Consider the following 15,606-nt stretch of genomic DNA (forward strand, 5'->3'; position numbering starts at 1 on the left):
AGAGAGAGAGAGTTTGCATTGATTTTGAATTAAAAGTTACAAATAGTTTACCCAGAAATCGATTTCTCAATTTTCAATGAGTTGACAAGCAATCCTAATTATTTTTTATGAATGCATATGTTTGTATTATGTATAATGTTTTTGATTGACTTAGAGTGGTCATTGTAATTTTCTATCCATCAATGTCTTAACACCAGACCAATTGATCAAAAAATCTAAAACACATATTTAACAACTGATTGATTGAATTTGAAGTTTTCAAAGGAAAGAATGTTGACTTTTTATTACACGGTCAGCGGTTATATAATTGCTACTGTACACAGCCCTTTTTGACAACTTGCAGTGCACGGTAGCGAGATTGGGAACAATGAAGTGACAGACACACGTGTACATGTATATATACACTCACTTACTAAGATCTGAATAGCCAGTCAGCGATTATATAATGGCTACTGTACACAGCCCTTCTTGACAATTTTTAGTGCACGGTAGCAAGGTTGGAAACAATGAGGTGACAGAGACATGTGTTCTTGAATATACACACATGTCCTAAGATCTGAATGCTTGGTACTGCTAAACAATAATACAATATATCGTTTTAACACCCCTGAATACTTTCCCCCCAGTTTTTCAAGTAAGGAAAACAGAATTTAAAAATTTGGATTTAACAGTTCTAAGAATTTCAAACATGAAACGAAAGAGTTTTAAATTCGGAACAGCATTTGACACATTGATATGAACTAACACATTACTGCTCTCTTATATTTTTCATTTTACAGATATTTTGTTTGAAAACATGTATGCTATTTTTCTCAGTAAAAAGATCTGATGTTAAAAAAGATCACAATCCATACATTTAATTTTACTTTGAGTATGTTTTATTGTTTGAAAATGTTCAAAAATCTTGTACAATCTTATTCATAGTAAAGATATTATACCAAACTCCATTCAGAAATGGAACACTGAATTATCCATGGAACTGGAAATTAATGTTTCAGTTAAAGAGTTCTTTAAAGAATGTTTTAAACAAGTCCTGATACCTCAGTACAGTGGCTTCAGTACAGAATTCTTTTCAGAATTTTGCCTACAAAATACTACCTTAAAACAATTATTGTGAGCACTGACGATTGCTGTTTTTTTTTTGCAAAGAAGATGTAGAAAGAAATCTACATGTATACATTAAAAGTTTAGAAATACTGCCCTTATGGAATAAACCCAGCATGCATATATATTGTAAAACTACAATTAGAATTGGATTTAATGTTACTAATGTAATCTTAGGTGAAAAGACGTGATCAAATGACATGATTACTAATGTAATATTTGGTTAAATCACGTGATCAAATCCTTTAAAGCCCGAACGGCCTCTTTGTAGATTTGATCACGTACCAACCGATTTCATGTCCTGGTGACTTTTTGTACATTGATTTTCATTACTTATATTTACGTTTGAAAGAGACATATCGTTCAGAACTGTTAAAATTACCGATATTTTAAGTTTATAATTATCCTTGCGACAAGCGATAAGCGCGTGCTATGATCATTGTGACGTTATGCAAAAGTTCATACAGAATTGAACGTTTTCGCAATTCTATAGGTTCATATAAGAACACATATCTGAAAATGTAAATATCTGCATATGGCAAAACATTGAATTAAAACATGTTTTACGTCTGAAAATAAAAAAAAACCGCGGCATTCCTAGTCATTTGCAAACATCCAACTCTAATTCCACCCCTTCCTATTTGTACAACACGAATTTATGTGTACGAAATAAAGCCCCATATTACATTTTTCTTAATTATGACACTTTTTCTGATCATAATTTTCTTAACATTAAACAAATTAAATATAACAGACCCAGTTAATGCTTCAAAATTAATATCAGTAAATATAAATGTTACACTGTATCTAGGTAGCTTAACTAATTAATGTGGAAACATAACATACAATAAAAAAAGAGCAGATAGAATTTCATTCAGTAATAGTAAAATCAACGGGGCCAGTATATTTTAGAACTTGGCTCAAATTCTCCTCCACTTATAAAATAACATATAAAACTAGATGTCGTTACGAGTAACGAGTAGGTCTTTCGTCCGCTTTTGTTTATATGATACGATGAAATATCGATACTTTCTGCCAAATCTGAGATCCTGGTGAAACTAGGATTTTTGTCTTGAGACCAGAAACGGGCGAACGGAATTGATTAATGAAAATAAAAGCTGTTTTTTATACATTTTTATACTGTTTATCAAGCTAGATGAAATTCCAAAGACAATCGGTTAAACTTGTTAAAACATGAATTGTTTGAACTCTTCGTTGACGACCGGACGTGACGACGATTCAAACAACATAATGTAAACACGGATACATACTTAAATCTATCATGGTTGTTCAAGTCATCACCGTTTTTAAGATCTCGTGGAGTCATTGTTTTTTTGTCTCTTGACAGGAAACAGACAAACGGAAATGCTCAGTGAAATTAAAAAGTTAATTTTTCTTAAAAATTAGACCTTTTCACTTTATTGTTTATCAATTTAACTTAAACTGTAAAAAGAAAAAGTTAAATTTTCAAACAGTTTGGTTTGTTTTAACCCTTCCGGTGAGGACCGGAAGTGACGGTTGATAAATTGAAAGCGATTGAATGCATTTTCTATCGAATGTCTATTATCTATATAAGTTTCGTGCATTTATCACTTGACTTTTTTGAGATTTCGTGGGTAAAACATTTATTAAAAAAACGCTTTCTGAGATATTTGAGATTTCTCACCGGAAGTAGATTTTTTTGTTTTCATTTAACCTCGGATACATGACCCATGTAATTTTTATTACTTATATTTCAATTCTATATTAAACAAATTCATTGCAAAAGAAAAAAATAAATTAAAGTGGTTTCGATGACGACTGGAAGTTATGACGAACAAAACAAAATAACTTAAAGACATCTACAGCTATAGGTCTATAATCCTACAAAGTCTGAATGTTCAAGTCCTTATCATTTTTGAGATCTCAATATCACAAGCTTTTTGTCGCGGGACAGGAAACGGACGACAGGAAATGAACTTTGAAATAATGAAAAATGAATACTCAAGATATAATTTTTTTCTATCACTCCTTAAAATTTCCAAAAAAAAGATATCGAGCCATCTCTGATAAATCGTGTGTACACAAAGGGGAACAAATTTAGTACCCAATTTTCGAGCAATAGTAAGCTCTTAGAACGGCGCCAATGGTGTAAAACAAAAACAATAAGCACAACTTCAGACTATGGTCTACCTATCCTGAAAATTTCATATTCATATCTCTAATAGTTTTTGAGATGAAGCGTGCACAAAATGGGTCGAAAAAGTTACAAAAGCAGCAATAAATTGGTATCGGAAGTGACGACGGCAAAAATATTAAAAACTAGATAAATTCAGGTCCATTCCTGTCATCTGTGAACAAATTGTGTAAATCGGTTGGATAGTTTCGACTGCACAACATTTGTTGAAAAAAAAATTTAGAAACTGTACGAAAACTATAAGGTCTTCCGTTGGAAATGGAAGACCTTAATTAACATTTTCTTTCAAAGAAAATGTTTTTTGTGCCGTTACACGGCTTATTTTGTTTGTATATCAGTTTTTGTCCGTGTTGTGAAATTTGTGTATGTTCTGTTTATATCCGTGTGTTATGATATGTGGAACTCAGTGTGTCTCGTGCGGTTCGTGAGGAAACACAGTAGAAACATCAGTAACTGTCAATCTTTTTCATGTTTTAGACCACAATGGAGTAAGTTAATTAACTTTGGTAAGTTTAATAATAATGAAAATTCATAATTGTACATTCTGATTATTCTAAGCCTATAAATTTTGACTATTTTTATTATCTTTAAAAGAAAACATTTGATGTCGTTGTTATGTCATATGTGCTTACGTTTGTCTTTGTTTTGTTGTAGTTATTACCACTGTCTATTGTCTAAATAAAACTATTAAAAACGATGGTAGAAGCGTGACATTATTTATAAGTGTAATAATCATTTAATACTTTATTATTATTCAAAATACATTATTTAATCAAATCCACTAGCTTTAAGCTCTAGCAGGAGTAAGAACAATGAATTCAATGCTTATCAGTACTTGTCAGTACTTCTCTAAGTTTTTCAGTACCGTCAGTAAAAAGTGTCAGTTCTTCTCTAAGTTTCAGTACTGTCTAAATTTATCAGTACGTTTCTAAGTTTCTCAGTAGCGTCAGTAAAAACGTCAGTACTTTACTAAGTTTATCAGTAATATCAGTACATTGTCAGTAAATGTCTATGTTTATCAGTAAAAATGGGAATATCAGTACTTTTATGGCTTAGTATTGTTAGTAATATAATTTATGCAGCAAAAAGACATTGACTTTTGCGGGGAACTAGTTGGGAAGGTTCAAACACAAGAGAATGTTTTAATCTGTAAATAAAAAAAAAATCACAAGAAATTAAATAAAAATGCATATTTGTCTTCTACTTTTTATCTTTTCTATTTAATTTTAAGTTAATGAAGAAGAAAAGAAGAAGAAAGAAACATTAGATGTACAAAGTATGTGTTCAATATTGCTTATTATTTATATATCATCTGCAGCATGAAACATCGGCAATTAATTACTAAAGTTCTAACAAAAAAACCCATATTTTTGATAAATTGTCAAGATAAAAAAATATCAGAAATAATATTGAAAATACATCTCTGTCTTTCATATTTTATCTTTTTCGCTTAATTTGAAGGGGAGGAGGAGGAGGAGGAGGAGGAGGAGGAGGAGGAGGAGGAGGAGGAGGAGGAGGAGGAGGAGGAGGAGGAGGAGGAGGAGGAGGAGGAGGAGGAGGAGGAATCAATATCTATTAAAAAATATCAACGGGATAAAACAGAACCAATTTCAAAAGGTTTGGTAGTAGAAAGTCAAATAATTGTCTTATGCAAACAAACCCTATAAAGACCAGGCTTCTCTGATATAGTATCGCTAATCCTGCCGTTCGTCTGAAAAAAAAACCTTCCGAATATTTTACCTTTTCTTTACTGCTACTTGGTCAAATTTAACATAACGTGGTACAAATTATCTCCAGGGAAGACTACATAGCAGAAACAGCATTCAGAATCTTTTCTGAATAAACCCTGTAAAATATTTCCTCAAAAAGTACATCACAATAAATAAAAATATTTATATTCATGCTTTTGTGTAAAGTAAAAATTGTAAATTATTAAATTTGTGACCCTAAATTTAACTGGGGACCATGAAGGGGTTAAATTTTATCATAAAACTACATGATAAATACTCTGCACCTTCTTCTCAACAATGACACTTTTACAAAATGTGATAATACTATTATTACGTGGATGAGCCAAGCGTTTTCTACAAAACAATTAAGATATTTTGATCTGATGAAATTTATTAACAAATGAACATATAAGATACATTGCATATTTTAACCAATTTCACATTCGCTCACACCAATCAAAACAAAACAAACATTTCTTTTTTCAAAGAGGCGTAAAAATGCTATGCTAAATTCCTTCTTAAAATCAAAGTTTGTGTTGTCTACGCCCTAAAATATTATTCCTTTTTGGCCGTCACAGTTCAATACTTAAGACATGCCATATAATTCATTTATCTTTACACGCCAAGTGGGACATTCATACACACGAATTTGTGATTTAAAAAGTTATACGTCTTGGAAGTTGTATAGATGAATATTCCATGCACTGTGACTTATTTTAAGGGTTAATGGGTTTTATTTTCAAAATGTGAACATTTACATAATTGACTTTAAAATAAACATATTAAAAACACTGACTGACATTTTTTGACATCTACAGAATAACATTTGAACCGTATTGTAAAATATTTAATTATACCGCACTTTGCTACTTTATTATACTGAAATTTATACTGTATTTTAACTGATACTTGATTATATGAAAAACTATCAACATTGATGTAGATTTCATTGTAAAAAGAGGGGCCCCAAAGAGAAATTATAAACAGCATAACACACTTTATTTTTTTGTACAAGTATTTATCATACTCTAATTCATTAAGGATTTCTAATGAGCAACCACAATTTCAGCATCAATCGTATAATTATAAGCAAGATATAGAGCTCACAATTCTGCTAGGCTTGAGTCATATTTTGTTCACATGAGTTTATTACATTCAGCTTAAGATTTTTAACTTGGTATTTCCTATTCAGCATTTATAATGAAGAAAAAGAATGGCCTCAGATGTGAATGCAAACATAGAATCGTGAACAAATCTCTGTATATTGCTAATAAATCGAAGCACTCAAATATGGTTAGTAAATGGAAATTGTAAACAATTAAAGAAAAGAAACATGCACTAGAACAACCAAAAAGCACAAGTTATTTTTCAAAAGGAATCATATATATGTATATACCTACATTTTCCGTCAGCGATATTAAACTCTATTTAGACTGAATAAACTCGAGAAAATGCTGATCATCTCAACAAAACATATTGCATTAATCTACCATTGCGCAAAAGATCATACCGAATTATCGAAGGAATGAATTGTATTTTAGTTCTTTTAATATATCACATTTTGCTTAATTTGAGCAGGTAAACAGTAACAAAATACAAGCGACAGTTCCCAGGTTACAAAGCATAAATAAAAATGAAATTCAAAACAAGCTAAAACCACCGTTATATGTGAAAACTGTCAACGCATTGCCATATTTAGCCTCAATATACTTCATTAAATCGGCATCAATGTATTTTGCATGTTTCAAAGATTCCCTTCGAACGCAAACTGTTGCACAACAAACAAATTCATCATTGTTAGATCGGCCCGTTTATCATCTGTCATCGCTGCTTGAAACCTCGTTTTAGAAGTATGGAATACGAGTCTTGGTAAAATGGGTTAGCAAAGCCGGGCCGGAGCAAAATAAAAGCCGGGGTAGATCGGCAATCGTCGATTCCGAAATACGCATTATTTTGTAGCAATATTTACAGCAAACACAAATTTATTGTTCCATAAAATATCCTTGAAATTTTAAGGATATTGGCAGATTGATAACTGCCAATCTTTTGTTTTGGCCCGGCCCGGTTTTGCCTACCCATTTTACCCATTTTACTAAGACTCATGGATACTGAACCCGAAGCTATAAACGGATTGAAACACGTCTTTCCTTTATTATAATTTTCGTCATAACTAGGATTTGAAACAAACTTAGCCCATACGTTTTGCAATTTAAATCTTCCTTTCCATAGGGATTATTTAATTTGCTTGATTACATTGAATTTGACTCTGTAGTTCTTGTGAAGAAGATTTTTAATGCACCCCCCCTTTTTCTACTGTTTCGAGATTTTTTTCCGCTTTGAATGAGGATCGATCTTTTATGTAAACTCTACCGTCTTATTTATCGTTAATGGACAGATGCTCACTGTAAAGTATGTTTCCAGTGGTTTTACAATAAGTTATAACTATCTTACTGTTTCATGTAAAATGCACTCGAACCAGGTCATTTCCTAAACTATCGGTGACTTTCAGATCAAAACTCGTGTTAACATTAAGTGCTCGATCCAGTGAGAAATAACAGTAAATAGTTACTAAGTAGTAAAGGGAGCATGTCATTAGAAACGAATAATGATTTTGAAATATAGTGTTTAAACACGAAAATTTAAAGGAAAAATACAAATCAGGAGCAGAGTAAACACGGATATCTACAAAAGTTTGAGGTAGGATCAGGTGCCATGAAGGAGTGAGTCTCCTCTGCTGACCGGTCACATCCGCCTCGTGCACTTTGTCGTAATCGGGAAAACGGAAAATATGTAGACAATTTGATGAATAATAATGGCCTAACAATAAGTACAAAAACGTCAGTCAGAGCTTAACTTACAAAAAACAAAAATACACAATAAAGAAGAAATATTTTGAAAAAGAAAACATTCTGTTTTTAACCCACTACTCGATATAAATGGCTATCAATGTCAAATTAATCTTAATGACTTGATCTATAAAAAGTTACAAAACCAAAATGAAATCTTATTATGGAACATTTTTTTTATTTGACCAGAGGTAATTAAATAAATCGACAAAAGCTTTATTCGGCCAAAAACTCACTTTGGAGACATGCAATAACAAAACTATAATGATTTTTTTTCACATCTAGGTTGCAATACTGTAGCCATCGTTATATAGATTCAGTTGCAGAAAAAGTCCTTGACATTTAGATTAAAAAATATATTTTTGGGTTTGAAATGCATAAAGTTGATGTATTGTTGAGACAAAGCATCAGGTTGAACTTCCAATGTACCTCCGATCATGGTCCTTTGATGTCGTTAATACATACTCTTATCCTATGTCATTCGTCAAGAGTTTAAACGTTTCAAAATCGTCACAAAGCAGTAGGCATTCATAATGCACGGGCATTGGTGTTGCTGTTGTGACTTTAAAGCTGTAATTTTTTGTTGTATAATATTTTATTAAATTACGGCTTTTAAATGTCTAATTCAATTAAAATCATTAATCTTGTACCAAAAGGTTAAACGATTAAATATTATGATGAGATGATATTGATCTTCTTGTCAAATGCTTAAAAAAATATAATACAGAATAACTTTTATCTTTCAGAGTCACCACTTGACCAGAATATATTTCAGCAGTGGGAGGATGACGACAGCAAATTTGTTTCAACAAGAGCTTGTAAGGAAGTAGAAAAACTTATTAAAAGTCAGAACCTGGTGATCGTGACCGGTAACTCTGGGTCAGGAAAATCAGCCATTATTCAACATATAGCGTTGAGGTATAGGGTCCAAGGCTGGATGGTGAAACCAGTATATAACGTGAAGGAAATCACTGAAACATATTCCTCAGGAAATGTATTACAAAGCAAAATCCTTTTTGTATTCAATGATCCTATTGGCAACGAATCCTTCGACGAAATAATCTATAATTCATGGAAGGAACAAGATGAAAGGTTGAAAGCTTGTTTGAGAAATAACAAGATGTTGCTCTCAAGTAGAAAATATATTCTGCTTGATCATAGGGTTAGAGGAATATTAAACGATAAATCATGCAGCATTGATCTTAGTGAAGACAAACATAAACTGAATAATGGAGAAAAAGAAACCATTTTAAGGAGTTACGCATCAAACAGTGGTCTTTTAAAAGACGATATTAGTGGAATTTTGACGACTGAGGAGTATTTTCCGTTATTATGCAAACTTTATTTTAGCGACGAAAATAACCAGACAATAGGACCGCGATTTTTTAAAGAACCTTTTAACGTATGTCAGGAACAAATAAGAAATTTCAGAAATGACTCCAAAAAGGAATGCAAAGAAAAATACTGTGCTCTTGTTCTTCTAGTTCTGTGTAACAATCAGCTTTGTGTTGAGGATATACATGAAAAGGATTGCATAAAAGAAAAATTTGAACTTGCTTTGAAACTCTGTGGAATGATGGCAAACACAGCATCTCATATTATTGGTGACGCTCTGAAGACTCTAGAGGGATTTTTTGTCAAGAAGATTGACGACACCTATCATTTTTATCACGATTTTGTTATGGAAGTTACCACCTATGTGTTTGGAACAGACTATCCGAGAGAAACAATAAAGTATGCAGATATTGGTTTCCTTAGACGACGTGTAAGCTTAAAAAGCAGTGACGACAATAGAAAAGAAGAAGTTGATAAATTTACCATATATCTAAATGATAAATATGTAAGCGATCTAACAGATCGACTTTTTGATGATGTATTTGGAGATCGTCTGTTGGATGTTGTTCTCAATCCATGTGTTAGGAATGAGAAGGTGGCTTAATGTTTCATACAAAAATTAAAAGATAGCCCCGAAAAACTGCACAACTTACTTGCCAAAAAACAGCTTCAGGAAAAGTTTAGAAAGGAAGAAGAAAATCAAGAATTAAAACAATCATTTGGTTCCAAACTTCAGTTTCTGTATGAAGCAGATAAAGTGCAAATTCTTAGTGCTATCATAGTATTTTGTCATACAAATGTATCAAAACATTGTTTAGAAACTCTACAGCAAAAGCAAAATTCTCTTAAATATACTTCTTGTTTTTCTGCGGTATGTTGCAATGGTTCGATGGATTTGTTCAATGTCTTTTCAAAAGAAGACATTAAATGGTTTTTGGTGAAAATATGGAATGACTACTATCCTATTCACATTGTTTCCCTGTTTCACAATCATGAAATATTGCGGGAGCTGATTCAGGTGAAGAATAATGTAAATTTGAGAACGAAGATATTAGGAACTACTCCCTTGGTGTATGCAGTTTTCAATACGGACACAAGCGAGCAAAAAAATAAGGAAAAAAAAAATCAGTCAATTGATATCACTGTTAAACTTTTACTAACTCATGGAGCTGACATCAATTTTTGTGTTCCACATTTTGGGAGTCCTCTCCATCAAGCAAGTAGTGAAGGGAATGATCACATTGTAGAATTTTTGTTAGATAAAGGAGCAGATATTAATTCATGTGACACAAACAAAGAAACTCCTCTACATAAAGCAAGTAAAAAGGGACATGAAAGCACTGTGCAACTTTTATTAAAAAAAGGAGCAAATATTAATTCATGTGACAAAAACAAAACTCCTCTACATAAAGCAAGTAAAAAGGGACATGAAAGCAGTGTGCAACTTTTATTAGATAAAGGAGCAAATATTAATTCATGTGACCTAAACAAAGAAACTCCTCTACATAAAGCTAGTAAAGAAGGAGATGAAAGCATTGTGCAACGTTTATTAGAAAATGGAGTAGATATTAATTCCTGTGACCGAAACAAAGAAACTCCTCTACATAAAGCCAGTGAAGGAGGACATGTAAGCACTGTGCAACATTTATTAGCAAAAGGAGCAGATATTAATTTATGTGACACACACAAAGAAACTCCTTTATATAAAGCAATTAAATATGGACATGAAAGCACTGTACAATTTTTATTAGATAATGGAGCAGATATTGATTCATGTGACACAAACAAAGAAACCCTTCTCCTTTATGCCAGTAAATGGGGACTTGAAAGCACTGTACAACTTTTATTAGAAAAAGGAGCAAATATTAATTCATGTGACACAAACAAAAAAACTCCCCTACATAAAGCCAGTGAAAGAGGTCAGGAAAGTACTGTACAACTGTTATTAGATAATGGAGCAGATATTAATTCATGTGACACAAATAAAATAACTCCTCTATCTAAAGCAATTCGATGGGGCCATGAAAGGACTGTACAATTTCTATTAGATAAAGGAGCAGATATTAATTCATGTGACACAAACAAAGAAACTCCTCTACATGAAGCTAGTGAAAGAGGAAGTGATAACACTGTACAACTTTTATTAGAAAAAGGAGCAGATATTAATTCATGTGACAAAAACAACGAAACTCCTCTACATAAAGCCAGTAAATGGGGAAATGATAGCACTGTACAAATTTTATTAGAAAAAGGAGCAGATATTAATTCATGTGACAAAAACAGAGAAACCCCTCTCCATAAAGCCAGTGAAAACGGACATGAAAGCACTGTGCAACTTTTATCAGATAAAGGAGCAGATATTAATTTATGTGACAAAAACAAAGAAACTCCTCTACATAAAGCTAGTGAAGAAGGACATGAAAGCATTGTACAACTTTTATTAGAAAAAGGAGCAGATATTAATTCATGTGAGAAACACAAAGAAACTCCTCTACATCAAGCTAGTAAAGAAGGACATGATAGTGTTGTACAACTGTTATTAGAAAAAGGAGCAGATATTAATCCATATGACCTAAACAAAAAAACTCCTCTGCATAAAGCCAGTGAAGAAGGACAGGAATTCACTGTGCAACTTTTATTAGAAAAAGGAGCAAATATTAATTCATGTGACACAAACAAAGAAACTGCTCTATGTAAAGCAATTAAATATGGACATGAAAGCACTGTACAAATTTTATTAGATAATGGAGCAGATATTAATCTGTGTAACAGAAACAATGAAACACTTCTCCTTAATGCCAGTAAATGGGGATATGAAAACATTGTACAACTTTTATTAGAAAATAGAGCAAATATTAATTCATATGACCTAAACAAAGAAACTCCTCTACATAAAGCAAGTAAAAAGGGACATGAAAGCACTGTGCAACTTTTATTAAAAAAAGGAGCAAATATCAATTCATGTAACACAAACAAAGAAACTCCTCTACATAAAGCAATTGAATGTGGACGTGAAAGCACTGTACAATTTCTATTAGATAATGGAGCTGATATTAATTTATGTGACTTAAACAAAGAAACTCCTCTACATAAAGCTAGTGAATGGGGACGTGAAAACACTGTACAACTTTTATTAGAAAATAGAGCAGATATTAATTCATGTGACCTAAACAAAGAAACTCCTCTACATAAAGCAAGTAAAAAGGGACATGAAAGCACTGTACAACTTTTATTAGAAAAAGGAGCAGATATTAATCTATGTGACACAAACAAAGAAACTCCTCTACATAAAGCCAGTGAAGGAGGACATGAAAGCACTGTGCAACGTTTATTAGAAAAAGGAGCAGATATTAATTCATGTGACCTAAACAAAGAAACTCCTCTACATAAAGCAAGTAAAAAGGGACATGAAAGCACTGTACAATTTTTATTAGATAATGGAGCAGATATTGATTCATGTGACACAAACAAAGAAACCCTTCTCCTTTATGCCAGTAAATGGGGACTTGAAAGCACTGTACAACTTTTATTTGATAAAGGAGCAAATATTAATTCATGTGACAAAAACAAAAAAAACTCCTCTACATAAAGCCAGTAAATGGGGAAATGATAGCACTGTACAACTTTTATTAGAAAAAGGAGCAGATATTAATTCATGTGACCTAAACAAAGAAACTCCTCTACATAAAGCAAGTGAAAAGGGACACGAAAGCACTGTACAACTTTTATTAGAAAAAGGAGCAGATATTAATCAATGTGACACAAACAAAGAAACTCCTCTACATAAAGCCAGTGAAAGAGGACATGAAAGCACTGTGCAACGTTTATTAGAAAAAGGAGCAGATATTAATTCATGTGACACAAACAAAGAAACTCCTCTACATAAAGCCAGTGAAAGAGGACATGAAAGCACTGTGCAACGTTTATTAGAAAAAGGAGCAGATATTAATTCATGTGACACAAACAAAGAAACTCCTCTACATAAAGCAAGTAAAAAGGGACATGAAAGCACTGTACAATTTTTATTAGATAATGGAGCAGATATTGATTCATGTGACACAAACAAAGAAACCCTTCTCCTTCATGCCAGTAAATGGGGACTTGAAAGCACTGTACAACTGTTATTAGATAATGGAGCAGATATTAATTCATGTGACACACACAAAGAAACTCCTCTACATAAAGCCAGTGAAAAGGGACATGAAAGCACTGTACAACTGTTATTAGATAATGGAGCAGATATTAATTCATGTGACACAAACAAAGAAACTCCTCTACATAAAGCAAGTAAAAAGGGACATGAAAGAACTGTGCAACGTTTATTAGAAAAAGGAGCAGATATTAATTCATGTGACACAAACAAAGAAACTCCTCTCCATAAAGCAAGTATACTGCAAAGTGAAACGACTTTAAAACTTCTATTAAATAAAGGAGCAGATATCTATTTATGTGATATAAACAACGAAACTCCCCTACATAAAGCCAGTGAATGGGGACGTGAAAGCACTGTACAACTGTTATTAGATAAAGGAGCAGATATTAATTCATGTGACACAAACAAAGAAACTCCTCTGCACAAAACAATGTTTTGGGGACGTGAAAGCACTATACAACTGTTATTAGATAATGGAGCAGATATTGATTTCTGTGACACAAACAAAGAAACTCTTCTACATAAAGCTAGTAAATGGGGATGTGAAAACACTGTACAACATTTATTGGATAAAGGAGCCAGTATTAATTCATGTGACACAAACAAAGAAACTCCTCTACATAAAGCCACTGGACCGAGGTTTGTTGGCACTAAACGCTTTTTTTATTATCCTTTTCAAAAAGTAAGCGAAAATGATCATGAAAGAGTTGTACAACTTTTATTAGATAAAGGAGCAGATATTAATTCATGTAACACAAACAATGAAACTCCTCTACATAAAGCCAGTGAATGTGGACATGAAAGTACTGTGCAACTTTTATTAGATAAAGGAGCAGATATTAATTCATGTGACACAAACAAAGAAACTCCTCTACATAAAGCCAGTGGACTGAGGCATGTTAGCATTGAACCCTTGTTATTTCATTCTCCGGAAGAAGTCAATGAATGGGGTCATGAAACAGTTGTACAACTTTTATTAGATAATGGAGCAGATATTAATTCATCTAACACAAACAATGAAACCCCTCTATATAAAGCCAGTGAATGGGGACATGATAGCACTGTGCAACTTTTATTAGATAATGGAGCAGATATTAATTCATGTGACACAAACAAAGAAACTCCTCTACATAAAGCCAGTGAATGTGGACATGAAAGTACTGTGCAACTTTTATTAGATAATGGAGCAGATATTAATTCATGTGACACAAACAAAGAAACTCCTCTCCATAAAGCAAGTATACTGCAAAGTGAAACGACTTTAAAACTTCTATTAAATAAAGGAGCAGATATCTATTTATGTGATATAAACAACGAAACTCCCCTACATAAAGCCAGTGAATGGGGACGTGAAAGCACTGTACAACTGTTATTAGATAATGGAGCAGATATTAATTCATGTGACCTAAACAAAGAAACTCCTCTATATAAAGCCAGTGAATGGGGGCGTGAAAGCACTGTACAACTGTTATTAGATAATGGAGCAGATATTAATTCATGTGACACAAACAAAGAAACTCCTCTATATAAAGCCAGTGAATGGGGGCGTGAAAGCACTGTACAGCTTTTATTAGATAAAGGAGCAGATATCAATTCATATGACAACTAAAAAGAAACCCCTTTACAATAAGCCAATAGAGCGGAACATGAAAGCACTGTACAGCTTTCATTTGATAAAGGAGCAGATATTAATTCATGCGACACAAACAAAGAAACTCATCTATATAAAGCCAGTGAATGCTGACATTGAACATTATTCAACTTTTATTAGATAAAGGAGCAGATATTCATTTTTGTGACAATAAGAAACAAACTCCTTTACATATTGCCGGTTATTGGGGGAATAATAGCACTTTGCAACTTTTAATAAATAAAGGAGCCGACGTAAGTTTACTTGATAACGACGGAAAAACTCCTTTCCTTGGATCAAGAACAAAAAGAAAATAAGTATTGCCAAATTATTGTTATTAAGTAAAGCAGCAAACGTTAAGTCATGTGTTGATAAAAATAACCCAATTATTTTACATATAGCTACTGGAGAGGGACACGAAAGCACTGACAACTTTTGGTAAAGGAGTCAACTTCTATTGATGTATTTAGGAAGGATAAGCTTTTCTGTATAAAGCCAGTGAAACGAAACATGATAGTAATGTGCAAGTTTAATGAGTCGAAACGCAGACATTAATTTATGTGATCAAAACAAAGAAAGTTATATTCATAAAGCAAGTAACCAAAAACCTAAAACACTTGTTTTTTAATTTT

General features: G+C 32.5%; 2 protein-coding genes across 3 annotated transcripts in view; both read left to right on the forward strand.

Annotated features, from left to right (window-relative positions):
- Positions 1–10,081, forward strand: part of LOC109617652 (serine/threonine-protein phosphatase 6 regulatory ankyrin repeat subunit B-like) — a 343,082-nt gene extending 333,001 nt beyond the window's left edge. For both annotated transcript variants that reach the window (XM_066069383.1, XM_066069382.1), the window contains exon 9: positions 8,603–10,081. In XM_066069383.1, coding sequence (XP_065925455.1) covers positions 8,603–9,795 — 1,193 coding nt within the window. In that variant the 3' untranslated portion in view covers positions 9,796–10,081. The remainder of the gene's footprint in view (positions 1–8,602) is intronic.
- Positions 10,082–12,501: 2,420 nt separating this feature from the next.
- LOC136270752 (serine/threonine-protein phosphatase 6 regulatory ankyrin repeat subunit B-like) lies at positions 12,502–15,356 on the forward strand. Its single transcript, XM_066069389.1, has one exon. The coding sequence runs from the start codon at positions 12,629–12,631 to the stop codon at positions 14,951–14,953; it is 2,325 nt and encodes a 774-aa protein (XP_065925461.1). The 5' UTR covers positions 12,502–12,628; the 3' UTR covers positions 14,954–15,356.
- Positions 15,357–15,606: the final 250 nt, after the last annotated feature.

This window comes from Magallana gigas, chromosome 8 (genome assembly GCF_963853765.1).
Source record: "Magallana gigas chromosome 8, xbMagGiga1.1, whole genome shotgun sequence".
NCBI classification, from domain to species: domain Eukaryota; kingdom Metazoa; phylum Mollusca; class Bivalvia; order Ostreida; family Ostreidae; genus Magallana; species Magallana gigas.